The 27,930-nt window shown below is 47.3% G+C and overlaps 1 protein-coding gene across 3 annotated transcripts in view; it reads left to right on the forward strand.

The window, feature by feature from the left end:
• The first annotated feature begins 7,893 nt into the window (after nt 1–7,893).
• The window catches only part of LRRTM4 (leucine rich repeat transmembrane neuronal 4), a 205,165-nt gene continuing 185,128 nt past the window's right edge, over nt 7,894–27,930 (forward strand). For 2 of the 3 annotated variants that reach the window (XR_010993919.1, XM_068174619.1), the window contains exons 1-2: nt 7,898–8,763; nt 10,725–12,271. Coding sequence is in view for 2 of the 3 variants with exons in the window: in XM_068174619.1 (XP_068030720.1) it covers nt 8,760–8,763; nt 10,725–12,271 (1,551 nt within the window). In the remaining variant the exon portion in view is untranslated. Of the gene's footprint in view, nt 8,764–10,724; nt 12,321–27,930 lie in introns of all 3 variants that reach the window. The other variant, XM_068174620.1, reaches the window with a different exon arrangement.

A 27,930-nucleotide genomic window follows, 5' to 3' on the forward strand; every position in this document is an offset into this window, starting at 1 on the left:
CACCCAGTGCCCGATCCAGGCAGGGACAGGAGCCCTGGGCAGTGTCCTCCTGACTCCTGAATATTAAAAAAAACGAAGCCTCCACAGCCTCTTTGGTTGAGCTCCCTCACAATATAAAGCTTTTATTTCACTTTAAAAACCATTTCCAGGTTTTAGTGTGTGCCCATCACCCCCTCCATGGCTCTGGGCAGCTCACGGGGTCTGGCTTGGACATCTCTGCTCCTTCCTGGCAGTTGCTTGGATGACATTCCCCTGATCCTTCTCTTCCCAAGGCTAAACCATCCCACCTCTCCTTGCCTGATATGCTCCTGATTTGATCTCAGTCTCTATCCACATTTCTAGTTTCAAGCAGAGAGGAAAAATTAGAATTAACCTGGTCTGTAGCTAAAACTTGAACAAGGATGGACTTGTTTTTCCCTCCCCAGCCCTCCCTGGGAATGCAGAGCTCTTGGGAGAAGATCTTTGAAACCCTCAGCACAGGCTAGGAATTGGGAATTGTGTATCCTGGCAATGGGAGAGATTTGGGATGTGTGGAAAAGGGGATGATTTGTGTTTTCAGAGCCCTGCTGAAGTTGTTGTGTGACCCCTCAGAGTCAGTGTCTCCTGTTAGCAAAGATGATGATCACTGTGTTTACCTGAAAGGCATAATTAATCTGAAGTTAATTGAGTATTTCTGTATTTAATCTCTTATAACAGAGAATTCGATTGACTTCCTGAACCAATCAATTTCTCTCTCTCTCTCTCAGATTGTTTTGGGTCTTTGCTGGTAGTTTTTAAGCATTGTCCAAACCCAGTTTGGCTTCACCTACAGCAGACCCAGCAGCTCCCTGCATTCCCCCTGGGAGAGGAGAGATGTACAATTCCTAAGGGATTTGTCAGTCTATCCTATACCATCACCAGGATTAAAAAAACCACATTGGAAAAGTCCAGCAAACACCTTTTCACCCCCATTAAATGTACCCAGTGCCTAAACAATTGCAATTGATTTTATCTGCTCTGGCAAACACGAATTATCCCGCAATCATCCCAGCTCCCGGCCTTGGGTATCCAAGTGGGAAAAAGCTGACATTGCCACACAAACCAGAGAAGTTTGAGGCGAATGAAAGGTGGGGATCTCCCTGCTTGGCAGGAAGTGCAGCCATTTCAAGTAATTGTTGCACTTAGAGCTTATTTAGCACCCAGCAAGCTCAAAAATAAATAAATTACTTTCATTTTTGCTTTTGCTTGTGGTTTCTGCTAAATGGCTGCTTCAGGGGTCAGCAGTGCCTGGCTCTCAGACTGTGGCATTGTTTAATTTTATGCAAAACGGGCACATGCAGCAGAATCCTGAAGGGGCAGTGATTTTTGGCTCCAATCCATTTCTGTACGAGCCAGGCTGGGTGGATGAGTGCGGACTGAGTCCTGGAGACGCAGTTATACTGCCAATTACCCAATTTGGGATAACAGGGATTTCCTCCATGGAGAGGACAGGGATGGGCATCACTGGGACTCCCTTTTCTGGATAAGGTGGTTTATTTTTTAAATGGCTTTATTCCCATTTTCCTGTTGTCTTATATTTTTATATGGCTTGGATTTCCTGTATTTAGTGATTTAACAGCTACTTTGTGTAATTTCCTTTTCTTTACTCTTTTGTCCTACAGTGTCTCTGTCTGCAGACCCTTTTTTATATTTAATTCTAAAAGAGTCCTATGAAATATAATGCCCTGGAACCGCACTGTCCAATCTATTTATCTTGCGAGAAACACAAGGCTCGTTCCTGGAAGGGGGATGAATGCCCACTTGCCATGGAGAGGGAAGAGGAATAGGATCTGGAGTGAAAATCTCGACCCCAGGGTGTTTCACCTGGGTCCTGAGCTGAAAAGGAGCTGCTCCGAGTGTCTCCCCCATCCAACACATGTTCCATTGTTATTTTCAAGTGCAATCTTTCTCTTACAAGAGGCTCCTTGGGTAACTCCGAGGAAGGAAATTGATTTGGCAAGGAGCTGAGTGCCCTTGATGTCGATGGGAGTGAAGGATGCTCAGCCTCTGGAAAGGAGCTCTGGACGAGGCTTTAACCTGGCTGGGAAGAGCTGGGATAATGAGAAGTGGCAGGGCAGGATTTCCTGGTGGTGCTCTTGCAGTTTCCTTCACATGTCAGGTCTCCTGTGCAAGCCTTCTCAGTTTTTTTCATGTGGCGTTGATGGTCAGTCCAGGGGCTTGCAGGAGGTCTCTGCCCTCTTGTCCATCTGGGTCCTGAATTAAGGGAAATCGGAAGATTCCTGTGAGCAGCAGCATAAGGGGTACAGTGACAATGGGGGGAAATTTAAGAAAGCCTTTCTGAGTTCCTGAACAAATGGAAACCACAGGAAAGATTCACGTGTATGCTATTCCAGGCTGTGCAGAGAAAATCATTCTATCACCCAGGGTTCTTCACTCGATTTTTCACAGACTTACATGGTCAAAGCCAGAGAAGCACATTGGTTCAATGTCCATTGGTCCCAAGTTGCACAATTCTTAGTATTTGGTTTCCTATTGATTATTGATCCCTCCGCCTTCAGTTGTAATTAGGTCCGCATTCTTGGTTCTCTTATTGATCTTTTCCCAGACCAGCTGTCTCCAACCCACCAGGAAGGATGTTGGGGCATTGATGTTTGTGAGTGGTCGTTTATCGTTTGTGCATCCTCGGGCAGCTCCCAGTCCACTGAGACGTGAAGCTCCTCAGGCCTTGCCCAGGGAACAGAGCCTCTTGAAAATAAATGTCCATTCCCTTTCCCCTGGGCAAACACTGACAAAATCCCTGATAAAGCTTGTTAAAAAATATTAGAAGTTGTCTCATTTCCAACAGCTGGGCTACAAGAGAGGTGAGCCATGGGTGGAATGTGAAAAGGCACCAGCTCAGCTCAGCAGATTTGTTGTGACACTCTGGGCACATCAATCCCTTGAAGTTTCAGTTCCTTGTCCATCACATGGGACACTCCTGTTGCCTCTGCATCCCTTTAGCTCCCAAATCCTCTGTGTCTCTGAGAGGCAAAGGAACAGCCCTGATGATGGCACGTCCTGCACCCAGAACAACCATGGCACATCCTGCATCCAGAACAAAATACTGACAGGGCATGAACACAGCACATCCTGCATCCAGAACAAAACACCGACAGACCGCAAACACAGCACAAAAAACCACCAACAGAGCACAACCACGGCACATCCTGCATCCAGAACAAAACACTGTGTCTTAGGTTACAATGTAAGATGAAAAGTACATTTCTATTACCATCTGTTAAAACCAGGTGGGGCAGTGTTCTTTATCTCTCCCACAACCAATCCTCCCTCCAGGAGATCTCTTCTGTTCATGGGTCAGTGAGTGTCCTGCATGGCTGAGAAAATTCCATCATCCTATTGGGAGATGCTCCGCCCAGTGGGAGGAGCCAAACATTCCTACCTGGATACAATCTGAGTTCTGGAGCACCACAACAGCCTTTTCCCACTGCATTCCCAGAGAACAAGAGCTCCATAACCACCCCTGGACCTTCAGAGGAAGATCAAACCCTTGTCCAGGATCCCTGCTCCAACAGAACCACAGCTGGCGCTGTAAGAGGGCTGCAGCCACCATGGAATGGGACTGCTGCCACCACCCTGACCCACAGCGTGTCAGGTTGTATTCTGACTCCGTCAGTGTTTCTGTATTGCATTTATTTTAATTTTCCTATTAAATTGTATTTCTGACTTGGGATCTCCCAGTGGTTTGCTTTCACACTAGTAAACACACCCAGGAATCCAGACGGGTTTGCTCCACTCGGGTTTCAATGCACCAGCCCAAGGCAGAAGTCATGAATTGTTGACAATTAAACACTTAGCACATGAAGAGCTGGAGATAAGAACTCGGATGTGAGTGCTTTCATCAGTAGTTCACAGGACATTAGAGCCTCAATGTCAGAAGTTGTACTAAGCACGCCCTGACAGGGTAATAATGAAGCTGCTGAAGTTGCTCCAGCCTTTACATGCAAATAGCTAATTTATTCATTATTTACCAGTGGTGGGGAGAGGGAGGAAAGGAAAACCCAAGGTGTGAGTTCTGCAGCCCTTGGAACAAAGCTGCACAGGGGCTGCGCTGGCAGCAGCTGATTCCTGAGCTGTGGATCTGTTTCATCCTTGGAGAATGAGTCCATATTAAAAGGGAGCAAGTGAATGCAGCCCAGATAAAAATTGACTCCAAGCAGCCCTTATCACCAAATCATCCACTGGAGCTGAATGCTAGCAGAGTGAGGCACTCCTGCAGTCAGGAGGATGGGGAAAGAACACGTTCTCATTGCCCCAATAACCCACCGTGAGTTGGTGCTGTTTAATCCTGGGATTTGGGGTGTTACCAGTGCCTGATTCATGTGTCTCACACCAAAGGCAGTTTGATCCTTGTGAGAGGAAAGATGTGGACCGGTGTTTTTACAAACAATTTGATGGTTGTTAACATCTTTGAAATGGGTCTTAATGTCTCTACTGACTTTGGGCAGCAGGTTCCTTCCCCTCCCCGCTTTTTGTCCCTGGTAGGCAGAATCAAAAACTGATTTTCAAAGCAGGTTCTGCTGGATCATTTTAAAATAATCTCATTTAGGGAGAGAAAAGAGTTGGATGACCTGAGATGGGGCAGGAAGAGGAACCTGGCCAAAGAGCAGCAGCTCAGGAGCTTTCAGCATCTGCTCCATTACTGATCCTGTGAGGAGAAGTTACTCAGGGTTGTAAATCCCCAGTAAATCTTCTTCCCACACAGGAAACACAAGCGTCTTCTTCTCTCCCTTGGAGGCAGACTGGGAGAGTTGCTGCTGCTGGTACCTGTGGCAAAGCTGATGGAGCATGGAAACATCAGTTATTATTAATTTTAAAGTATTTTTACATGGAAAAAGATGGGTAGGATGAAAATTCCAAGCATATTTTATACTATGTGTATACCTGTGTGTATATGTGTATATATTTATATATATATATATATATCCATGCATATGCAAAATATAATAAATATAAAAGATATATTTTTATAATACATAAATAAATATACAAACCTATATATAATAAATATAGAAATCTATAATAAGTAATAAATAAACACAGAAAATAGCATATTGAATATAATATAAAAATACTAATATAAAATATAATGTTTGTGAATATATATAATATAGATTTGTGAATATATAATATTTATATTTGTGAGTATAGATATTTCTATATATATTTGCACAAATATATATATATTTGTGCAAATATATATATATTTGTGCAATATATATCTATAAATAAATGAATAAATAATGTACATAAATAAATAAATAAATAAATATACACACATTCATATATAAAATAATCACAACTCAAAATCAAACCCTTATCCCTGTTCAGACCCCTTTTCCTGGCGGAGAACCCACAGAGCCCACGGCCCATGTCCTTCCCAGGATGGATAATTTCTGTAGGTAACCCTTGCTCAGGTGGGAGGGAGCTCTGCCAGCTGGACCAGGATCAGCTGAGCACTCAGAACATTCCTGGTCTCCCTGGGCAGAGATCTTCACCTCTCTACCTGCTCCAAGGAAACGGAACCAAACCACAAAAAGCCTTTGCATCCTCCTCCTTTCCATGTGTTTTTTAGCTCAGAGTCCCTTATTTATGCTGATTAAAACTTCCCCATTTATCCTCCATTGGCAAATGTTCAAGTGGGTCTGTTTTCTATTTAATCAGAAAATGTAAAATAAAATTTAAAAAAAAAAAAAAAAGGAGGGCGTGGCATTTGTGCTGCAGAGTGAAAGGTCCCCTGGTTCAGCTCAGCTCCTCAAGTTTTCTGCCTTGGAATTTATGAAATTTTTCATTAGAGCATCACAGGATTTTTAAGGCAGCAAAATCGTGTCCACCTTTTGGGTAGGAGTGTGGGGATTTTGAGGGTCAGTCAATGGCAGAAGGAGAGCTCATGGCTGTGCTGCTTCAGCTCTTGCAGGATCCAAGGATCTGGGAACAGATATCCCTGGAAATGGGTGCAGTTCCTGTGGACATTGCTCTGCTCACTCCCGCATCTGGCAGAGTTTCAAATGGACCCATCCTGGAGAATTATCAATCCAAAATGGAATAAATAACTGCACACTTCAGCTTTTAAATTTATTGGGAATAATAAATATGAACTCCTGCTCCAGTGCTCCTGGCTGTGATGCATATGGGGTTAACTGAGATATGGGAGAGGTATTTTCAACATTACTTATGATAATTAAGTTCTGAATCTTGTTTGAGGGAGTTGTGTGTGCTGCTGTCCAATCCAGAATAAAAATAGTGATTAATGATGATATTTTTCATATGCAAATGAATATCTGATCTATAGGTAGCGACAAATTGTCATAACAGAACGAACCAAGCAAGGGTTTTTATTCAGAAGTGAATATTTATGCAGTGTGGGTGCAGATGCAGTTTGGATGCAGATATAGGGGAGGACAGGTTGGTTTCTATGGATTGTTTTGTGGGTTATTATTTATTTTTTGGAATGGAGTTGAACTCTTGGCCCATCCTGTGTCCCAATCTTTTTCCTGCTCCTTCAGAGGGCTGGATCCTGGGGCTGGCCAGGGGTGACTCCATCTCAGATGGATTGCAGGGGCAAGCAGTGAGCCAGGAATGAGGAATTCGGATGGAAGGGCTGGCATCTGACCTTGAGATTTGTGCAATTTTCATTTTTGGTACAGAGTGGGATCATCAGTGGCACACAGACAGCCCCAGAGATCCAGGCTGTGGATCCCTGTAAGCAGGGAGTTCCTGGGCCACAGTGGGAAATACTTTAAATATTTAAAAATCAAATAACACACGATGGTTGGCTCATGACTGACTTTGTAAAGCACTGCCACCATTTTGGCAGCTGAAGTAGGATTTGGGCATGAAGTTGTTCCCCAAATAACTGATGGGGGTGTTTGGCACAGGGAGGGATGGAAATGGCACAAATATCCAAGTTTTAGGAGCTGTTAAAGCTGTTCAGAACAGTCCAGTGCTGCCCACTGAGCAACCCAAGTGTGCCGGAGCCAGAAATGGTCCCTGTGGGATCCTGGACCTGCCCTGAGCATTCAGTTCCTTGCAGCTTCTGGCTAAAGAGGCTCCCAGGCCTAGCTCAGGGAGCTCCTGCTGCCCCTGCCCTGTTCCACATCCCTCTGACACCCTCTTGGTGAACTGGGAATTGACCCAGCCCTGGTGAACTGGGAGATGACCCAACTCTGGTGAACTGGGAGTTGACCCAGCCTTGGTGAACTGGGAATTGACCCACCTCTCATGAACTGGGAGTTGACCCAGCCCTGGGGACCTGGCCAGCCCCAGCTGGAGGTGGCACCTGCGGAGGTGTCACAGCCCGGGTCCCACCCTGGCTCCAGGCTGGACCCTGCAGGATCCTGGCTCCTGCTGCGAGAGCCACGGGAGAGGAGCTCAGGAGGAAAAAAGGTGTCACTGATTCTGCATCTTCAGTTCTGCCTTGTTTATCAAAGTCAGTGTTTTTCTGACTAAAAGGCACTTAGATTTTAAAAGAAAAAAATTGCAGGCTACAAGGCAGGGAATTAACCCTGTCCCAGCCACAGCAGGACACGGACTGTTTACATTTGGAGTTGCTGCCTGCAGTCAAATCAAATGCCTTCTGTGGGGATGATCGGTGTTCGCGCAGCCTCTGCCCTTGACCCTGTACCAGGACTGTCACTTTTAACCTGCAAACCCTCCTTTTCCTGCCTCCCCTCCCCCGGGAATACAGGAAAAAAAAGAAGAACAGTTTAGAATTTGCCCAAGCCAAATACACAGGCCAGGTGGATTAGAGCAAGCTCAGGTTGGCAAATCCCAAGGGGAGCAGATGTTTTGTTTGGCGTCTCTGCCCGAAAATCCCACACCATAAACATTCCATAATCCAGGGGAGACGGAGGGGTCTGGCAGGGGAGGGCGGTGGGCAAGGCAATGCTGTGTCTTTAATTTTCTTTTCTGAGGGAAGCAAAGTCTGCAGAGCCATGACAGCCTCACTTGTTCAGCCTTTAATGCGCGTTGGGTTTTCTCCAGTGGAGGGCACTCGGTGTTCCACAAACTCCAGCCTCGGCACCAACCAGCTCCGGAGCATCATCGCTCTCTGGAAAACCTCGGAATTAGACGAGAGCTGCCTCTCAGCACAGCTACAAAACACTTTAAACCCGACCAGCTAAATGGATAAACCGAGCCTGCGGGGCTCCTAAACCGGGCTCTGGCATAGCACGGGAGGCCCTGTCTGCTCCGGGAGCCGGACGAGGATGGATCGCTGTGCCCGGCAATGGCAAGAGGCAGCAGAATGAGGGATGCGAGGCGCCGGCAGAGCTTTGGTCCTTCCTCCCGGAGAAGTTGGTTCGTCTCCATCGCCTGCTCCGGCTTTTCTCGCCGATTGCCGCTTAACGCCGCCGGTTCTCTGATGACTTCCACAATGGCTCTCAGAGCTTAGAGTCCCTCCCTACCCCCCCACACTCCCCCCATCCTTCGTCCTGTCTTCCCCACCCCCAACCCCTTCCCTTATCCTTTCCCTTCCTCATCCCCAAATTTCTCGCTGGTCCTCTCCGGGGAACTTTGTGGGGTTCCTGGCAGGCACGCTGGATGGCAGCGGGGCGAGCGGCAGCCGCGCTGTGACATGAAGATGCTGATGGTTTAAAGCAAAGGAGCCGGTTTTGGAAAAGAGAGAGAGAGGCGAGGGGAAAGCAAAAAAAAAAAAAAAAGGGGAAGAGAGAGGAGAAAACAGCTGGAGGAAGGCGAAGGAGGACGTTATTGATGACAAAAGGATGGGTGAGTGAACTTTTGTGGTTTGTTTGCTGGCACAGCTGCAGCTGCGGGGTGGATTTTGCAGCTGGATTATTCGCCGGTGGCGGGGGGGCACCGGGAGCAGCAGCCAGAGGCGCATTCCGCTGCCAGGTGACTCGCGGTACTTGCCATTGCATTTTTAGCCCTCGTCCCCCCCTCCAGGCACACACACATCTTTCCTCCCGCAGTGGAGCCCACGGGTGGGTTCCTGCCCCGAGTGAGGGGCTGGCCGGAGCGAAGCCCCTGTGCCGCCCACCCCCGCACCTGCACGGGCACCGGGAGCTGCGGCTGTGCCCAACACCCCAAATTCCTGCCGGCTTCGTTTCCCGATCCCCCCCGGCACCATTCGGGCTGGCGTTAACACTTCGCAGGATGTGGGAAGCAAAGGGGAGGGAGGGGGGAGTTGTTTCTTGCATAGGTGGTTTTGAAGAGGCTGAAAAGATGCCCCTGGTACCTCTGCTACATTTCCAGCAGTCATTTGCCAGTCGGGGTTTTTTCGGAGTGTGACAGGTTTATTCCCCTCCTTCCTTCCCCCCTCCCCAGCCTCCGAGTCTGTAGCAGCCAGAACATATTTCTAGCTGGCTGCTGCTGGCAAAGAGAATGGAGCAAAAAATGAGGATTTAAATTACAAATCTACCCATTAAAGTGGAAGGCAGGGGCATTCCAGATCAGGAATTATTTTTGCAGATTGCCTCTTGGTTTAAAATTGGATTAAAGACCTGCAGCACTGGGTTGGTTTTGTGTGTGTGTGACAAATAATAAAGTGATTATTTATCAAGGAGATATGAGCCCTTGAAATATTTCCTGTTGGAAGAATGCATTTTCATTCTCAGCAAGACTGCAATTCTGGGGGCAGCAGCCCTAAAATTATTCCAGGCGTGCAGATGGGTGTTGGGGGTTCTGACACCCCCTCCACGCCCTCTCATAATTATTCAGGATTCTATATATTCAATTATTACATATGTCCTCACATCCAGCACTGCTGCTGTGTGACAAACATGACATCTTTAAGGCAAACCCTTAAAATCAGTCAGGAGAGGGGAATTGAAATAGAAATATCCCCCTTTAAACTTTCTGGGTTTGCTGCTATCTGGAAGTGTTGGGGTAGGTATTTTCATAATCTACTGGATTAATTCAAATTAATAACTGTTTAGGTATTCACAGCCATATGTGGATGAGCTAAATGAACAGGGGTTAAGGCAGTGATTCATTAGAAAGGAATACATCTACCTTTACCTGGCACTGGGGTCCCGTGCCAGCATTCCTGGTACACTTCTCTGTATGGACGAACTTTGTTTCTCTGCATCTATTCTTGTTTTTTAGGTACATAAAACTCACGAGTTTTATTTAAACCTACTCTTTAACCAGAATCATTCAGTGCAAAAAGTAAAACCTTTACTTAGTGCCTCATTTTACAATAAATACAGTTTATAAAGATGGATCAAACTTCAGGAGAAGTAGATTTCACTCTTTCTGGGGTAATTTTGGGGGGATTAGACTTGCAGTTGCTTTCCTTGAGGAACACATTGAGCAGCACGTACGAGCAGAAGCTCTGGCTCATTTCCTCTCCAGCACTATGGAGCATCCAGCACAGTGACTTGACAAATATGTTTATTGTTCAAACCTCAGCACGGAGCGCTAAGGACACCCCAGCTCCTCGGAGAGCCAGGGGACAGGAGCACAGCTGGGAGGGAACAAGCTCCTGCTGCTCCTGGGGGACCCTGAGCCCCACCAAGGGAGTCTGATGGCGGTGGGGGCAGGAGAGATGGCCAGGCAGGCACTCCAAGGACGGCAATTTGCACCACAAAGAGCCGAGGAAGGAGGCAAACAGGTTGTCTCCCAAATCCCCCTGGGCTCAGGCTGTCCCCGAGCCCCCAGTGACGTGGTAATCTGGTAAATTATCTGCAAGACTTTCCAACGGCCCTTTTTCCTTTCGGATCTTGCAGGTTTCCATGTAATCAAGCAGCGGGGAGGCTCCAGGGTGCTGCTGGGGCTGCTTCCCCTGGCACTGCTGGCGGGGCTGGCGGGCGCTCAGCGAGCCTGCCCCAAGAACTGCCGCTGCGATGGCAAGATCGTGTACTGCGAGTTGCACGCCTTCCGAGACATCCCCCACAACATCTCCGGCGGCTCTCAGGGCTTGTCCCTGCGCTACAACAGCATCCAGAAGCTGAAATCCCACCAGTTCGCAGGCCTCAATCAGCTCATATGGCTTTACCTTGACCATAACTACATCAGCTCTGTGGATGAGGATGCCTTCCAGGGGATCCGCCGGCTGAAGGAGTTGATCCTGAGCTCCAACAAAATCACCCACCTGCACAACAAGACCTTCCACCCTGTGCCCAACCTCCGCAACCTGGACTTGTCCTACAACAAGCTGCAGGTGCTGCAGGCGGAGCAGTTCAAGGGCCTCCGCAAGCTCCTGATCCTGCACCTGAGGTCCAACTCGCTGAAAACCGTGCCCATCCGCGTTTTCCAGGACTGCCGCAACCTCGACTTCCTGGATTTGGGCTACAACCGCCTGCGGAGCTTGTCCCGCAACGCGTTCGCCGGCCTCTTGAAGCTGACGGAGCTCCACTTGGAACACAACCAGTTTTCTAAGATCAATTTTGCCCACTTCCCGCGGCTCTTCAACCTCCGCTCCATTTACTTGCAGTGGAATAGGATCCGCTCCATCAGCCAGGGATTGACGTGGACCTGGAGTTCCTTGCACAACTTGGATTTATCAGGCAATGACATCGCAGGGATAGAGCCCGGCACCTTCCAGTGCCTGCCCAACCTGCAAAAGCTGAACCTGGATTCCAACAAACTCACCAACATCTCTCAGGAGACCATCAACACGTGGATCTCGCTCATCTCCATCACTCTGTCCGGGAATATGTGGGAATGTACTCGAAGCATCTGCCCCCTGTTTAATTGGCTTAAGAATTTCAAGGGAAATAAGGAGAGCACCATGATCTGTGCAGGCCCCAAACACATCCAGGGCGAGAAGGTGAGCGACGCTGTGGAAACCTATAATATCTGTGCCGAAATCCAGGTGGTGGCTACTGAAAGGTCCTACCAGGCTCCCAAAACCCCCCAGAGACCTGTGTTCATCCCCAAACCCACCGTCTCCAAACTGGAAAGCCACCAGCCGACATCTGCAATGCCAAGTCCTTCCGCAGACATCCCAACGCCCGTGGTGGAGCCGGAATACGAGCACGTGTCCTTCCACAAGATCATCGCGGGGAGCGTGGCCCTCTTTCTCTCCGTGGCCATGATCCTGCTGGTCATCTACGTGTCCTGGAAGCGTTATCCTGCCAGCATGAAGCAGCTCCAGCAGCACACGCTCATGAAGAGGCGCAGGAAAAAGGCCCGGGAGTCAGAGAGGCAAATGAACTCCCCTTTGCAGGAATATTACGTGGACTACAAGCCAACAAACTCTGAGACCATGGATGTATCCGTTAATGGATCTGGGCCCTGCACCTACACCATCTCTGGCTCCAGGGAATGCGAGGTATGAACCATGATCCTCCTAAAACCATTTCAGCTGCTGGGAAGGAGAGGTAAATGTTCGAAGCTCTTGAGGTATCTCTATATATTAGAAAGATTAATGAGATTTTGTTTCTGTTTTTTTTTCCTGCATTGGGGTTTGCTCTGTAGAGGGTTCTCTCACGTTAAATGACAACAGGCAGGGAAGGGATGGTGATTATTTTGAATAATTAAGACTTATTAAAAAAGCTATTAAGTTGGAGTCAACAACTGTGATAAAGGCATCTGGAGTGTTGTTCTCCTCCTGTTTTCCCCCATTTGATGAGCTGTGGCTACAACCAAATCCTATTTTTAATGGATTGGTAGATGCAGAGGAGCTTATGAGCCTTTTCTGGTTTAAAACTAAATATGAAAACCTCTTTTCTCCAGACCCCACATCAAATCTTGAGGGGTTTGTGGCCTATTTAATGATGATGCCAGAGATTTCCTGCATTTTTGATCTGGTTCAGGAGCAAACCAGGGGACAACAGGACTGCAGCAGGATCTTGGAGTTGTTTTCCTGGAGCAGCAGGAACACTGAGGCTCCTCTGGACATGAGCCTTTGTCAAACAGCATATTTGCAAATATCTAGGTTGGGAGAAGGGGATTCTTGGAGGGTTTCATTTCATTTCAGTGATCAGTAGAGGCTTAGACAGCCCTGCTGGAGTTGATTTCCACAATCTTCAGGCCGTGTCAGGATTTGACTCAGCAACATGGGAAACACAATCAGGAAAAACTCTCAGCATTTCTCTTCTGTTGTCCAGCTTTGCAAAGAAATTCCAAGTTGCTTTGTTGCTCACCTGGCAATGACTCCACTGCTGTGGATGCAGGAATGGGTTTGCTTGGAATGCTGCTGCTTATTTAGAGCTGGAAAAGGAGGATTTGCACAATTCCATTCCAGTCCTGGTCACTTAATCCTGCTTGTGATGTGGCACCAGGTGGACTTTCCTTCCTTGGTTGTGGATGTTCTACCTGAGAGTGTTTCATGTGCCTGTTGGAGTTTATTCCCACCCCTTTGTGCAGGTTGGGATTAGCCTTGGGAATTGTGAGCCCTGGCTTTGGCACCCAGGTGCTGTGGGAGGCGTGGTGAAGATGAGCAGAGGGAGATCTGCAGTTCTGGGATCTGGATTGTTCAAAACTCAATGTTTTCATTCTCTGACAATGGGGCGCCTGTGAGAGGTTTCATATTTGGCACCTGAAGTCCTCAGGTTTTGAACTGTGGAGTTTGAGGGGAAGGAAGAAAAATGCAGTGATTTGGGGTTGCTTTCTCTAGAGCAGTGCTGTCTTCAGAACAGAAAACCACTTGCCATGTCCCTGTCATTGCTCCAGGAAAATGCAGAATGAAGTTGTGTGGTTTGGTTTGTTCTCTGTTACCAGCACAAGTGGAAAATGAGTGACATTCAAGTTATTTTGAATTTCCCCTGGCTGTCACAAAGAGCATTAATCTGGCCTGGAAGGCTCTGTCCCCTTCATGCTCAGGTTTAACACCACTGAAGTTTTACTGACTTGACAGAAATGTTGTTTAATTTACTCCACGGTGGGAAACAGACAGATGACTGTGCAGGTGATAACTGAGGATCCAGGTAATGATGCCGCCATCCCTAATGCATTTGGGAATCACAGAAGATAGGCATGATGTTTGGGAGACTGGAATTTGGGTAATTCAGATTACAGCAGGCAATTGCAAGGTTCAAGAGTCCTCCCAGGTGCAGCAACATGGGGTCAGCGTGGTGTAATTCCCCCAGGTGGCCGTGGTTGTTACACACAGCATTAAACACCAGGGGACCCCAGCTCACCTGGCTTCCAGGTGCTGTGGCAGCACCAGAACGGTTTCATTTGGATTAAATTAAACTGATGACAACTTTGCAGGACTGAGGGGGAGGTTTGTGGTGCCCTGGGTGTAAATCAGACTGCACAGGATGCCCCAGAGCCATGTCTGACAGGTCACTCTGTGTTTGTGTCCTTATTGAACATCCAGTGGCTCTTTGAACACTGTTAGAGACTAATAAAATAGACAGAATAATAAAGACTTCAGGAGCTGGAAAGCAGATCATTGGAGGCACATGTAGCAAGCCAAAGCCCCCACTGAAATCCTGTCTTCAGCTTGGATTTGACATTCTGCGTCTCCATAGCTACAAGGTTCCACTTGTAAAAGGATAGATATTCATTGTACAGCACTTAAAAATGGTAAAAAAAATCCCTTGTAGAAGTCTTCAGCAGTGGAAAGGGTTTGTGATTGGTGAAAAAAAATAGGAAATGGAACCTCTCTTTATTTCCTAATTTACCTGTACTTGTGGAAAACTATTGTTTTGTGCAGGTGTGATGCAGCTCAGGCCCATCCTCCCCTGGGGCTGCCTGGCTCATTCCCTGTGCTCAGCCTTAGGTTTCTCCCAAAAATAGAAGGTCTCAGAGGGGACAGGAGTGCCTGGATACCTGTGTGAGGGCAGGCAGGCTCCAGGACTCAGTGACTGATTTTACTTTGTTTAGCAGTTGATTGATTTTACTTATTTTAGCAATATTTTCCAATGCATTGTCTGCTTTCACGTGTTCACCCGCCGCACCTGGGGGCAGCTGAGGGTCCAGAAATGGTGTGATTGTGGGAAAGGGTGATGGGTCATTTCCATTTGAACTGGGAAAGGAGCGAGGTGCCCAATCAGACACTGCTGTGGGCGGTGGGGTGGGGTTTGAGGTCAGGTGAGCAGAGCTGGTACCTTCACAGGGATCATCTTGGGTGTGGAAGCATCCAGCACATCTCATCCCTAAACCACTCATTTTCCATGGCAGAACTGGCCAGGGAATAATGTGCTGAGGTATTTCCACAGGTTCTTTTCTGCACAGCAGCTCCAGGGATGGTGCTGGTTTAAAATTCTATGAGGTTTTGAGCATTCAGCAGAGGCCCACAGGTGAGAGCTGCCCTGGAGCAGGGCAGGTGCAACTGTGCTTTGTGGGGCTGCTTTTCCCAGTCCCCGCTTCAGGAATGATTCCTTGTGCTGGGGGAGAGAGCCAAAGGCAGGCTGGCTGCAGACGGGAGTGACTTTGGCAGCAGTGGGATTATAATCACTGACACCTGGCCTGTGCTCGTCTGTTTAGTCTCTTGGCAGGGCTTGCTGAAATAACTGGATGCTCCTGATTTTGGCTCTGGCCATCCAGCTAGCAGAGTGCTGCTCCCTCAGCCTGGGATTTGCTTTGTGCATCTCCCTCCCTCTCACTTTCCCATTTGTTTGTACATTTGCTGGAGATCTGGAAGCTGTAAAAAGGGATTTCATAAAGCCAGCTATGGTATTCTGTATTTCATGCATATCACACTCACAGAAGATCTGAGAATGGCTCGCTGGAAGGTGTTGTGGGGAGAAGGAAAATGTTTCTGTCTCCTGGAAGGTCATTGCTGTCCCCTTTCCCAGGCTGGCAGGGACAAAACAAACAACAGGCAGACAGGTGAACAGCTTTTTTGTGTGAACTGAGCTCTGTGAGGTCGCTTTTTACACCTCTTCTTCTCCATGTCTGGCCATATCCCATGGATAAACAGCCACCTGCTCACACACAGGGACAGCTCTGCTGTGTTTTCCACAGGAGTGAGAACAGGGCTGGGTGTCACTTGTGTTCACACGTTTCAAACCAGACACACCGAATCACCTTCAGCTGGAATTCTGCTCCTTCCCCTCTCTCCACTGGGAAGAAGTGTATTGATAAAGGAATTAAACATATGCAGGCTTGGTGGGCTGCTGCAGACCTTCTTCCAAGCCGAATTTAAAGGGAAATGTTGACATGCTGGTTTTATTATTTATTTATAAAACATCATGGGGCTGCTTGGAACAAGAGGATAAACCAGAATAATTTCCATCTCCAGAGAGGGTTTAGGGTGAGGTTCCAGTTCTTTAACTCAGCATTAAAAGGCATGCCCTGGGGGTTCAGCCTGAGCTCAGGGGGTTTTGGGACCTCATGGGAGAAATCACTCAAGGACTGCCTGAATTTTGTATTTTTATTTTTTTTTTTTTTAAGAGCAGTAGTTGCATTTCCTTTGATCATCAGCCAGAGGGGTTTGATAGGAATGTTGAGCAAGGACCCCATGGCTGAGGTGTGAGTTCACCAGAGCTTGGGGGAATGGAAAGGGAGTGATCCCACAGGTGGGACATTGCAAAGAGGTCTCCTGGGAGGTGAGGAGTGAGGAGAATGGGAGCAGGAACTCCTCGTTAACCCTCTGTGATCACTGCAGGGCCAAAGCACCGGGGTTTCTTTCCCGTGACTCTTGTGGGACACAGGAGGATGAGCACTATTAACCGAACTGTTCTGCTCCCTTCTGTGCTGTGGCTCCTTCTCTCCTCTCCCAGCCCTCTGTGACTCTGGAACCTGAATTTGTGTTGGGCTATAAATGGAGGGTGAATCAGCCCAAGGGAAGTGTCCAAAGCCCTGGGTTTGTGTGGGGAGAGCCAGGAGAGGGGAAGGTGACAGTGCTGCTCCTCAGGGCTCTGCCCATGGGAGGAACAGCTCAGAAGGGGCTCAGAGAAGACACATTTTAGAAATCATTGAATCATAAAAGGGTTTGGATGGAAGGAGCCTTTAAGGTCACCCAGTGCCACCCCCTGCCATGGGCAGGGACACCTTTCACAGTTGCTCCAAGCCCCATCCAACCTGGCCTTGGACATTCCAGAGATGGGGCAGTTTTTACCACTCTGAGCCTTTATTTGCCTGTGGCATTGCAAATATAACCCAGTCTAAGGGGAGGTGTGCTGGAGAGGCACCAGTGATGTAGCAAGAAATGCACAGGGGCAAAATTTCCCTGGGCTCAGCACTTGTAAAGTGTGAGAGTTCCCAAAGATGTTCCCAAAATTGACTGGCCGTGTTTCCGGCGGAGCTGAGCCAGCTGTGCCTCCTGCAGCAATTGAGGGCTGCAAATTTGGAAAGGAAATGCAGGAGGATGTGGAACACTTCTGAAACTCTTACTCGGTGCTTCTTCTGGTGCCTGGCTGAGAGAGGAGCTCATCAGGAATTTGGGCTTGGGATACAGGTGCTGTTCAGACCTTGTGGATTGCTCTGGGATAATGCAGAGCTCAGAGGCAAAGGAAGGAGCTGAATCCACCTCTCCCAAATTCTCCTGACCTTGGGAACTTCCCTGAGTAGAGTCCAGGCATTGCATTTGCTCCATTAGGTCTTGTCCTGAGGCTGACAGCTCATTAACAGAGCTCTGTAATTGCACTGTGGATTCCCAGCCTCAGGCACAATGTCCAGCTGGGGTCATCCTCCCTCTGCTTCCTCTTCACCTTTTTTCCTACTTCCCTAAATGTTGCCACTTTCCAGAGCCCTGGTGGTTTAAGTTATGCCCCATGAGGGTGCTCCAATGGAGAGGCTGCTGCACTGAAGAGTTTTGTACAAGAGAGGACGACACTTGTGAGTCCCGTTATATTCCTTGGGAGGGATTCCTACACTCCTGGAATTGTGACAGATGCCCTTTTCCCTCTCCATCTCCCTTTTCCTTGCTCTCCCCGCTCCCCCTGCCTTTGCTTGCACTCTGATGTGCTGCCAGTGTTCTAAGGAGGAGAAAGGAACAGATTTTAGTGGCGTTCATGCCAGCAGGGACAACACTCATGGTATTAAGGAAAGAATCTGTTCAATTGTGGGGTTTAATCTTGAACACACACAAAGTACAATACACACTCTGGGGGCGGGGGGAGGGGGGGCGCAAACAATTTTATTAGGAAATGTCCTGCTGCTGGAAACGTTCCTGAGACTCTCCTCCTAGATAACAGAGCTGACCTGAGCCTGAATGTTGGGAATTTTACCCAAAATCCAGTGGCTGCAGTGGCACGGAGCAGGCTGGGAATAAAAAGGAACAACCAGCACAGTGTTCATGGTTTACTCTGCTCCTGGACATTCATTTGGACCATCTGCCTCTAGCAGAAGACATCCACAGGCTTCAAATCCATTGGGATTGTGGTTCAGACCCCAGCTTTCCCTGGAGATGCTCGTGGTACCATTGGAATTCTCAGTCTGTCCCGGTGGGAGCTGCCAGCACTCAGAAGTGTGCGTCCCTCGACCCTGGGTGTAAGCCATGGTGTAAAGCTGTGACAGGAGAAATTCCATGTGATCCATGGTCACAGCACTGCCAGCAGCCCGGGGCTGTGTTTCCCCGGCAGGTGTTCCAGCCCCGAACATGGACGGGCTGCGGCCAGAGACGTCTCTGACACAGCTCAGCTTTTCTCACCTCTACCCCTTGTGCAGCCACATGAGCTCAGATCACCTCTGGATCTTCCCACCTCCGCAGAAAGATGAGTGGATCGATCCTGAGTGGTTTCCAGGGAGTTGTCAGCTCTGTCCCAAGTGCAGAATTTCTTTGTTGAAGCTGTAGCACACAGGGAAAGGATGACATCAGAGACTGTTGGCAATGTTGGCTTCTAGGCATGGAGGATTTGTTTTGCTTTTGCCTTTTTAATTTACAAGGAAATCGGAATCTCTTCCTGGCAGATCGATCAGTGTTGGTGTTGTCATGGGCAATGGATTGGGAATTCCAAGAAGAAGGAAGAGAAGGCCAGAAAATGCTGATTAGCTCAGATTTCTCATCTTCTGTGCATGTCCAGCTACAGCAAAACTCCCCCTTAGTTCCTTAGCTCAAATACAGATTTATTTTGGGGTTCTTTAGATACATTTGAATGAAATTGGCTGGAGCAGGAGCAGTTCTTGGGTGCTGGCAAGGCAGAGTCTCCTCAAAGCTCTCTGGTCCAGGGTTGTGTCTCCATCCATGGGGAAATTCCCACAAAAACGCTTTGGGAGGATGCTGGAGCTTCTCTGCTCTGTTTTCTGTCCTTTGTGGGACTTTCTTTCCATTCACATTTTAAGCTCTCAAATCTCATGAGATAAGGAACAGTCTCCTGATTTTTAGTGCCTACATCACATACTTGGTGATCTTAAGCAAAATCTCTTTGCTTTGAAGGTTCCTTTTTTTCCCTGTTCTTTCACCAACACAATTTTATTCTGTTTCCTCTGAAGTAAACAATAACAAAAAGAAAAATAATAATTGTGGGTTTGGGCTGTGGGGGAAACCAATGTGATCAATTTGACTGTGATCCAGGGAGGCCTTTGATGTTGTTTCCTTGTACAGGTGTGTATTTTGTTCACGGAGAAAACTGATTTTAGTCTTGATTTTAACCTGAGATTTGCGAGTCCTTTAGTCAAATAAAACACTGAATATTTCCTGCCTCAACATTTCAGTTGCAGAGGGGTTGTGCCAGGAGAGAAACAAGCTGGCTGTGAAGTGGGAGGGGATGTGGCACATCCTTCATGGCAGCAGGCAGAGCTCAGGAATTACAGTGGGGTACAAAGCTTTGAGGCTAGTGCTTCCACCTGCTCCTGGAATAAATACACAGGGTGGGAAAGGCAATCCCCATCTCCCACATTTGATAGGCAGTGAATGAAAGAATCGTTTATGGAGCAGGAGGTTCTTTGTAATTTTTATTTTCCCCCATGTAAACTATGGTTAAGATTTTTCTTCTCATATGAAAGAAGTGGGACTTTCCTTTTATGTTACTTGGGTGTTGATCCAATCAAGAAGCAATTGATGGTGAAATATGGAAGAAGTGGGATTTTCCTTTATGTTACTTGGATGTTAATCCATTTAAAAAACAATAGATGGTGAAAGAAGGCAAGAATTATGTGTGTTTGGGCAGCAGCTGACAACTTCAAGGTTTAATCACTGCATGGAAACACCAGAGGAGTAATTTTTTTTTGCCTGGGAGAACAGGACACAGCAAATAATCTGAGCTAGAAAGAGGACATGAAACCTGAAGTGTGATTTCCTTGGAGGAGGTGGCCAGGGAGTGGGGCAGCCCAGGATTCGGGAATCCTTTGGCAATATCCTGGTTTTGGGTGCTCCAGCTCTCAGCCCAGGGGTGGAACAGCTCCACCCAAGGTTAGGCCAAGGTTAGGCCTCCAGGGCACCAGGCCAAGGAAGGACCTGTTTGGCACTGAGTGCAAGGTGTCCATGGAAAGGTCAGACTCACTCTCCATGTCTTGCACTCTCATCCACCCAAACCCCATTTTTCCAGGTTTTTCCAATGCACTGAGGGTGTCTTTGATGAAGACACTTGAGCTGTGTGGCTTTGCTCGTTTTCAGTCAGTCCCCATTAAAAGTCAGCTTATCCTCCAGTGGGATGGCCTCTGAAAGCCCTGCTGATTCCTCACTGCTCTCATCCTTCACTGCCACAGCCATTTGGATTATCTTTGGGCCATGATGGATGCTTTAAGAGGAACCAACAAGGCCATCAAATTCCTGCCTTAGTTCAACCAGCATTTGTTAATGTTCTAAATCATCTTGGGTCTGAAATGTGCTGCTTCTTAAATTTAGAAGGATGTGATTGCCTAAAGCCTCTCCATGTGTTAATTAAATCATCATAATTGTGGTTTCTGGAGACTGACAGGTTATAAATAGTTTTCCTTCTCCCCCTCCTGCAATAATTGGTGGGAATGACAGGCAAACCAGCCATTGTTTAACTGTGCCTCTGACACTGCTCTTCCCATTCCAACCCCATTTCTCTGCTGGGACTTGATTGTCCTGAAATAATCAGCAGTGTCATCTTTAAAGGCTGCTTAATTGCCAGGCACTTCTCACATTACAGGACAAGGAGAGAAGTTCTTTTCATCATTATCCCTTTAATTTAAGGATGGGAGGTCAGGAGCTCCAGAGGTCAGGGAAGAGGTTCGTGTACGCACTCGTGACAGGATGCTCTGAATAAACACTGACATATTTTTGTCATCATTCTACCTCCATCTATCCTGTCACGTCCGAGATTTTGTGGAAATAGAAGCCTTGGTGTTCTGAACATCGTTTTCCTCTGTTGCTGCCATGGAATGGTTTGGGACCATAAAATCCCATCCAGTCCCACCCTTGTCAGCGCAGGGACACCTCCCACTGTCCCAGGCTGCTCCAAGTCGTGTCCAGCCTGGCCTTTGGCACTTCCAGGGATCCAGGGGTAGCCACAGCTTCTCTGGGAATTTCATCCCAGCCCCCTCCCCAGCCTCCCAGGGAGGAATTTCTTTCTCATATCCCATCAATGAACCCTCCAGCTCAAAGCCATTAAAGGCAGTTAAAATCACCAGGTCCAGCTTTGCTGTGCAGTCACTGGAAAAAGGCAGAACAACCTGGTGGGATCATGCCTGCTCTGGAAACAAATTCCAGTTACAGTTCAGAGGGTGGAAAAGAAAATGCTGCAAACACTGAAGCTGATCAAGACTTTGTACCCATCTCTCTGCTTCCCTTCTGATCTTCCCCAGCTTCAGAGAAGCTCTGTCTGGAGTGTGTGGGAATGAGGCAGGAAGGATGGGAATGGGAACACCCTCCAGCTGGCATTATGCACGATCCCACTGGGCAATTAGGCCCTGCTCCCCTTTAATGTGGGTCTGCAGCTGTTTACAGCTCTAATTTGCAGAAGAACCTCAGGCTAGAGCTTGGCCTGCTGCTCTGGATCCTCCTTCCTCTTCCAATTATCCAAGGAAACCACACCAGTTCCTTGAGCTCTGGAGTGCTGGGACGTGTCCTGCTGATTGGTACAATCCAGGGCTCTGCAAAATTCAAGGATGTACACAACAGTGGAATAAAAAAGATTGGAAATTGAAATGGAATTGCTTAGGTTGGAAAAACTCTCTAAAATCATCCAGTCCACTGCCAAGGCCACCACTGATCACGTCCTCAAGTGCCACATCCACATAGATTTTAAATCCCACTGGGGATGCAGACTCCACCACTGGCCTTGTTCAATGCCTGAAAACCCTTCTGGGGAAGAGATTTCCCCCAATATCCAACCTCACCCTCCCTCCGTGCAACTTGAGGCTGTTTTCTCACGTTGGAGAAAGTTTCTCCATAGGAAACTCAACCCTTCTTTCCAAGACTGGAGCATGTCCCTCCTTGCTGTGAATTTGGCAAGCAGGAGGACCCAGGATGAGGTTGCAAGGCTTGGGAACTGTTGTAAACTCCGCTGTAAAGTGTTGTGAACAGGCAAAGATCTCTTCATCACAAACTGTTGTGTTTCAAAAGAAGACAGCAAAGCAAGGTCATGTTGACTTTCATTAGAACCTGAGCATTGAAACCAGTCCTTGAACCTTTGAAAATCCCTCCTGCCTCTCTGCTCTTGCCCTCCCCTCCACTTTCTGGGGTGCCCTGCCTTTCGCTGCTGCCTCTGTGGGGGCTCTGGAACAGGGTTGGGGTTTGGCTGCTGCTGCAGCATGAAAGGGAAAAGCATTGTCTGGAGACTCCAGGGTCTCCAGCTGCGCCTGTTTTGTTCCTGCCATAAAAGCCAGTCTGAAGAGCTCTGCTTTGTCTTGGGGAGGCATTAGCACAAGGCTGTTTAGTGCTTTTAAAACCCTATCCTATATTCAGATGCAACAGAGACTGACTTACAGCCACTCAGGTGCTACCTCATCCCCGGAGTGAAATCCAATGATTTCAATGGAAATTTTGCAGCCATTTCTTCCCCCAGAGTTATAATTTTCTTTCTCAGAGCCTCTAAATCACACGTTAGGCTGCTGGCTTTAAAAGCCACATCAATGTCACTTGTGAAGGCAAATGAAGGCAGAGCGTGGTTTCTCTGCAGCGGGAACACAAATTGTACATATCAGGAAAGGAAGGAGCCCACTGGCGATTTTGAATTATGAGAAATTTTTATTTGAAAACAAAATCTATGGGTATTTCCTTTGGTGCCATTGCTTTGTTGAATACATTAAGGGTCCCAGTGTGCTTAAATTCCTCAACAATCTGAGGAACTGATTAACCTCTCTCTATTTATGATTAGCTCCCAAATTTATTCTATTAATTTTCAAGAGTGAGGTCTGGATGCTGTTGTTTTGCTGTAACACGTGAGGAACTGGAATTAATGTTGTCTCAATAAGTTTTCCATGGAGGTGATAAAGAAAAGTAGGGAAAAATTTCATATTTCCTTGGTATTTTGCCATGAGTCTCATAAATGTATTGGTGTAGTGAATGTGTCCCTGCCCATGGCAGGGCAATGGCACTGGATGGGCTTTAAAGTCCTTCCCAGCCCAAACCATTCCAGGATTTTCTGAGTCTACATAAAAAATGGAAGTGGGGCAGAGGCACTTCTCCACCTGCTTTGCCACCTTGTCCATCCACCCAACTTGAGAAATTTCGCTGTTTGCACCACCAGTATTTCTCTGCACTTGAAGGTGCCTCCAGAGAGTCACTTGAGGACTCACAGAGCAAACTCCACTTCCCTGATAATTTCTTCCAAAGGTTAATAACCTCCACAGCACGAAATAACTTGTCCAGCTGCTAAAATAATTCCTTTCTCCAGCGTGGCATTAAGCTCATGTGGGAGGAGGATGAATCTGGGGTTTAATTCATGGCTCAGGAGAGCTGTGTGTGTTCCCCAGCCCCGTGGCCACAAACCCGTGTGGAGATTTGCACATGGAAACAGCCCCTTCCTGCCCCTCAGCGAAATCCCATTTTAATGGAATCATTCCAGGAAAATTGACATTTATCCCTGCTTCCATAAGAAATTCCCAGCTTGGCTCTACTTCTCCTGCTCCTTTCATCCTGTTTTGAGTCCAGTCCAGTCCGTGCCTCAGTCCTGCCTTGTTCCCAGGTTTTCCCTTCATGGACTTGCTCTTCAGCTCTCTCAGACCAAAAGACAGAGCCCTTTGTGAGCCCATGACATCTCCACATTTCTCTCCATGGAACACTGACCATCATCTTGAGGGGAGAGCATTATGGATGTTTTTCCATGCTATGAAATGCCATTTAAGGTCAAATACCATTTAAATACCATTTAAAGTGGTGCAATCTACATTCTCATTAAGGTGGAAGTCACCAAAAGCCTCATGCATGCAAAAAATCACTGTAAACCAAGCTCAGTAACCTGTTATTACATTCTCAGATTGGTGGGAATTCTGGAAGTTGTTTCCTTTCCCATTCAGAACAACTTAACAAGTTATTAAATATCAGCTGTACAAAAACAGCCTGAAGAAAAGACTTTTTCACCCCCCAGGCCCCAAATGTGGGGAGGTTTTGGCCTCATCCACAGGGAATTTTGTAGTCTTGCTTTTAGTCTCCTGTTCCAGTGGGGATGTAATGATGATTATTTAACTCCATATGCATAAAAAACAGGCTCTGGGAGGATCAGGTTTATTCTGGAATAAGTAAATTCAAGAGCTTCTGTGTGAGGGAAAAATGAAGGTGTTTGTCAAAGACCCCAGGCCTGTCCTGTCCTGCAGAATTAACAGATTCCTGCTTGTGGGGAGTTCATTAAAAATTCTTGAGGAGTCCAGCAATTGATCCAGTTTTATTTCCCCCATTAATTTGGGATGAGTAACTGCCGAATGTGAAGTTGATGCCAGAAGACTGAGGAGACTTGTTGTCTCTGTAGGCCAAAACCAGACAGGCTTTGTGTAGATCTTGTTTTTAGAACATCTCTTTTCCCAGAATTATCCCAGGATTTTGACACCCCCATTAAAACGCAAACCTGCACACTGGGAGGTGGTTGTTCCCAGGAAAACCCAACCAGCCACATCCCTGGAGTGTTCCCATGGCGGGATGTTTCCTGTGGATGATTTCTGACTAGAAAATTTCACTTTAAATAAATCCATAACAGTTTTAGCCAGGGCTGCTAAAGAGGGAGCTGGATATGCTGAGTTCTCTCTGCCTCCTTCCTTCCAGCAGTGGATAAAATTCCTTCCCCTTGGGGATGGATCCTTAAGAGACAGAACATTTCTGTAAAATAAATCTACCTTTTCATTTGAGCTAGAACAGGAGGTTAAATCACCACTAAGTAGAAAAACCAAGATCCAATAGGGGAAAAAAGATATTATTCCCTTTGAAAATGTGTCAGGTAAAAAAAAATGGAACGGATTTCTCTTCATTCCCAGCAAGTGTTAAATCCTTCCTTCACAGGGGGTGGGGAGTGGCAGGACAGGTTTAATCTTTACTATTCAAAAAAAAAAAAAAAAAAGAACAACCTTTGGTGATTTAACTATTCCATGTTCACTGTTTTAAGGAATTATCAGTATTAACCTAAATTAGCAGCGTAGAGCTGAATTCAGGTCAAAGGAAATAAAATAAATTATAAACAAAACCCATACAAACCCCCGTAACTTTCCCCTTACCCCTTTTTTTGTAATTTTGTAGTTTTTACAGTCCACCTCTGGCTGGTATTTTTCATCCTGACCTGGTGGCCAGGTAAGACAAGGTAGGGGCTGGCCTCAATTCAAACTTAGAGCAGTAATTAATTAGTGGCTGTGTGTACATTCTGTAAGTGGTTTAAAAAGTACTGGTTAAACATTGATGAATTTTAAAGCAGGATAAACACATAAATAAGAGGTCACGTGTGATTTCTGATCATTTCTTACAGCGTGTATTAATTTTTTATTAATTCTGGAGAGCTGTTTACAAACTGCCTGGCACCAGCTGCAGTCAGAAAGCAAATAAAGCCCTCAGAAAAGGAGGGAGACCTCGACAGAAACACTTCCCTCCTCCAGGGATGAACCACTGAGGGAACAAAACACGGGGTGAAGCTGCTCCCAGTGGATGCTGAGATTGAAAGTAGGACTGTGGGACCTCTGGGCCAGTCCCATCCTGGAAGCTGGTGGTCAAAAAGGTCTCCTTTGGGATGTTTTATGTTATTCCGGACTTTTCAAGCGCAGGAGTGGTGTGGTTTGAGTTACCTTGAGGTCAGAGCAGTCATGAGGGGATCCCTATACACGAACACAGACTTGCCTTACTAGGAGTTGTAAAGTTACTCTTTGGAGCACCTTCAGACCAAGGAGATTTCCTTGATCCTGGAGATTAGAGGTGATCCTGGAGATGACAGCTGGGGCTGTCAGAGCCTCACGCTGGTGCAATCCACACAGAAATCCCTGGGTATCTTATTGTCCTTTGCACAAAACCATGGCAGAGTTCTTACATCTCCACGGGGGAGGCAAGTGTAGGAGCCTGGATTTCCATGGGGGAAGAACTGGGACTGGGAGAACCTGGAGCCACTGCAAGCCCATCATTCCTGTCCCAGGTGGAACAAACCCTCTGGGTGTTTCCTTCACCAGCAGAAACCATGCGTGTGAAAGAGTTATCCCAAAATCCCCAGCTGTGAGTGGCTGAATCCTCTGGGGCTGTGTCAGGAAGGATGTGCTGCTCCCAGATAACATGCACCACTTGTCCTGTGAATTTCAGAGTCTTTAAAACCTTCCAAAAAGAGAAATAGCAAAAAAAAATTCCTCTTTTCTGTCTGTTTTCCTTCCTGGATCGCTGTTGATGCACTGGGATCCCACTGGGAGCCCTGCTCATGGTGAGGTGTCCCTGGGCATCAGCTCTGCTTTTGTTTCAGAGCTCTGCAATATTTCCCTTCTTTCAGGGGGCCATTTTCTGTCCCCTCTCCTTGTGCTGATTGCGGATTTTGTGGATGTAAGGATGGCTTTGTTTCCATTGGAAAGCCTTTGCTTGAGACCATTTCATCTTCAGCTTGGAATCAGACAGCAGCAGGAGCATCAATCAGAGCTCTCTGTGCCACCTGTCTCCCTGCCAACAGGCAATTCTCATCTTTTTATTTAATGTATTTCCATCCCTTCATCCATTTGATGCTTTATCTGAAGCTTTTCTATCCTCTCTCCCCCCGTTTCATTGGCAGGTGTTTTTTCCCCACCTCTGAGCCTCAGCTGATTTCTTCAGGGAAGGTCCTTGAACTTGCCAGGCCTCTCTGCAGGAAGCATCCTTACAAAGACTGCTGCTCCGGTGCTGTCCATTTTTATCTTTCCCAAAGGCATTTTGGATTGATATTTCCTTCCTTGTGTTTTACAAGGCGATTTGAAATTTTTGAGCAGAAAATCACTTTATTCCTCAAAGGTCTGATCATTGTTTCCCTCCTGTTTTTGCTTTCCGTACCAATCGTTTGTATTTACTGGAGGGTGGTGCACAGAGGCTCTGCCAGGTCTGAGCCATGTTCCAGAGGCTGTTCCACATGTTGGGATGTCCCTGCTCCTGTGAGCTGGGCATCAGCAGAGCCTGGCTTTGTATCACCATGTCCTGGGCTCAGGATCCATCCTCTGGCCTGGAATGGTTTGGGTTGGAAGGTCCTCAAAGCCCATCCAGGGCTACCCCTGCCCTGGGACACCTCCCACTGTCCCAGGCTGCTCCAGCCTGGCCTTGGACACTTCCAGGCATCCAGGGGCAGCCACAGCTGCTCTGGGAATTCCATCCCAGCCCCTCGACACCCTCACAGGGAGGAATTCCTTCCCAATAGCCCATCAAATCCTACTCTCCATAACTTTGAAGCAATTTCCTGTGTCCTGTCCCTCCATGGCTGCCCTCATCTCCAAACTCTCCCCGCCTCTTACTGGTGCTACTGGTGGGTCTCTTGTTGCACAAGAGGAATTAAGCAAAGAACATTTTTTGGTCAATAGAGAAAACTCCTTCTGTTTATTCTGCTTATTATTATTATTTTTTGCTGTAAAATGCTGAAGCAGATTGCAGCTGGAATAAACCATCTGCTGCCTATCACAGCTCCTGGATATCCCACACGTGGGGAAATTGCTTATTGATCCAGGCAAATGTGAACAAGTAAGGAAACCATGGAAATATTTGTGTGTCCAATGGACACTCTCAGGGCTGACATACTACACTCGAGTCCTGCCTGGAGGGCATCAGCTTCTAGGAAAAAA

Source organism: Anomalospiza imberbis, chromosome 28 (genome assembly GCF_031753505.1).
Source record: "Anomalospiza imberbis isolate Cuckoo-Finch-1a 21T00152 chromosome 28, ASM3175350v1, whole genome shotgun sequence".
NCBI classification, from domain to species: Eukaryota; Metazoa; Chordata; class Aves; order Passeriformes; family Viduidae; genus Anomalospiza; species Anomalospiza imberbis.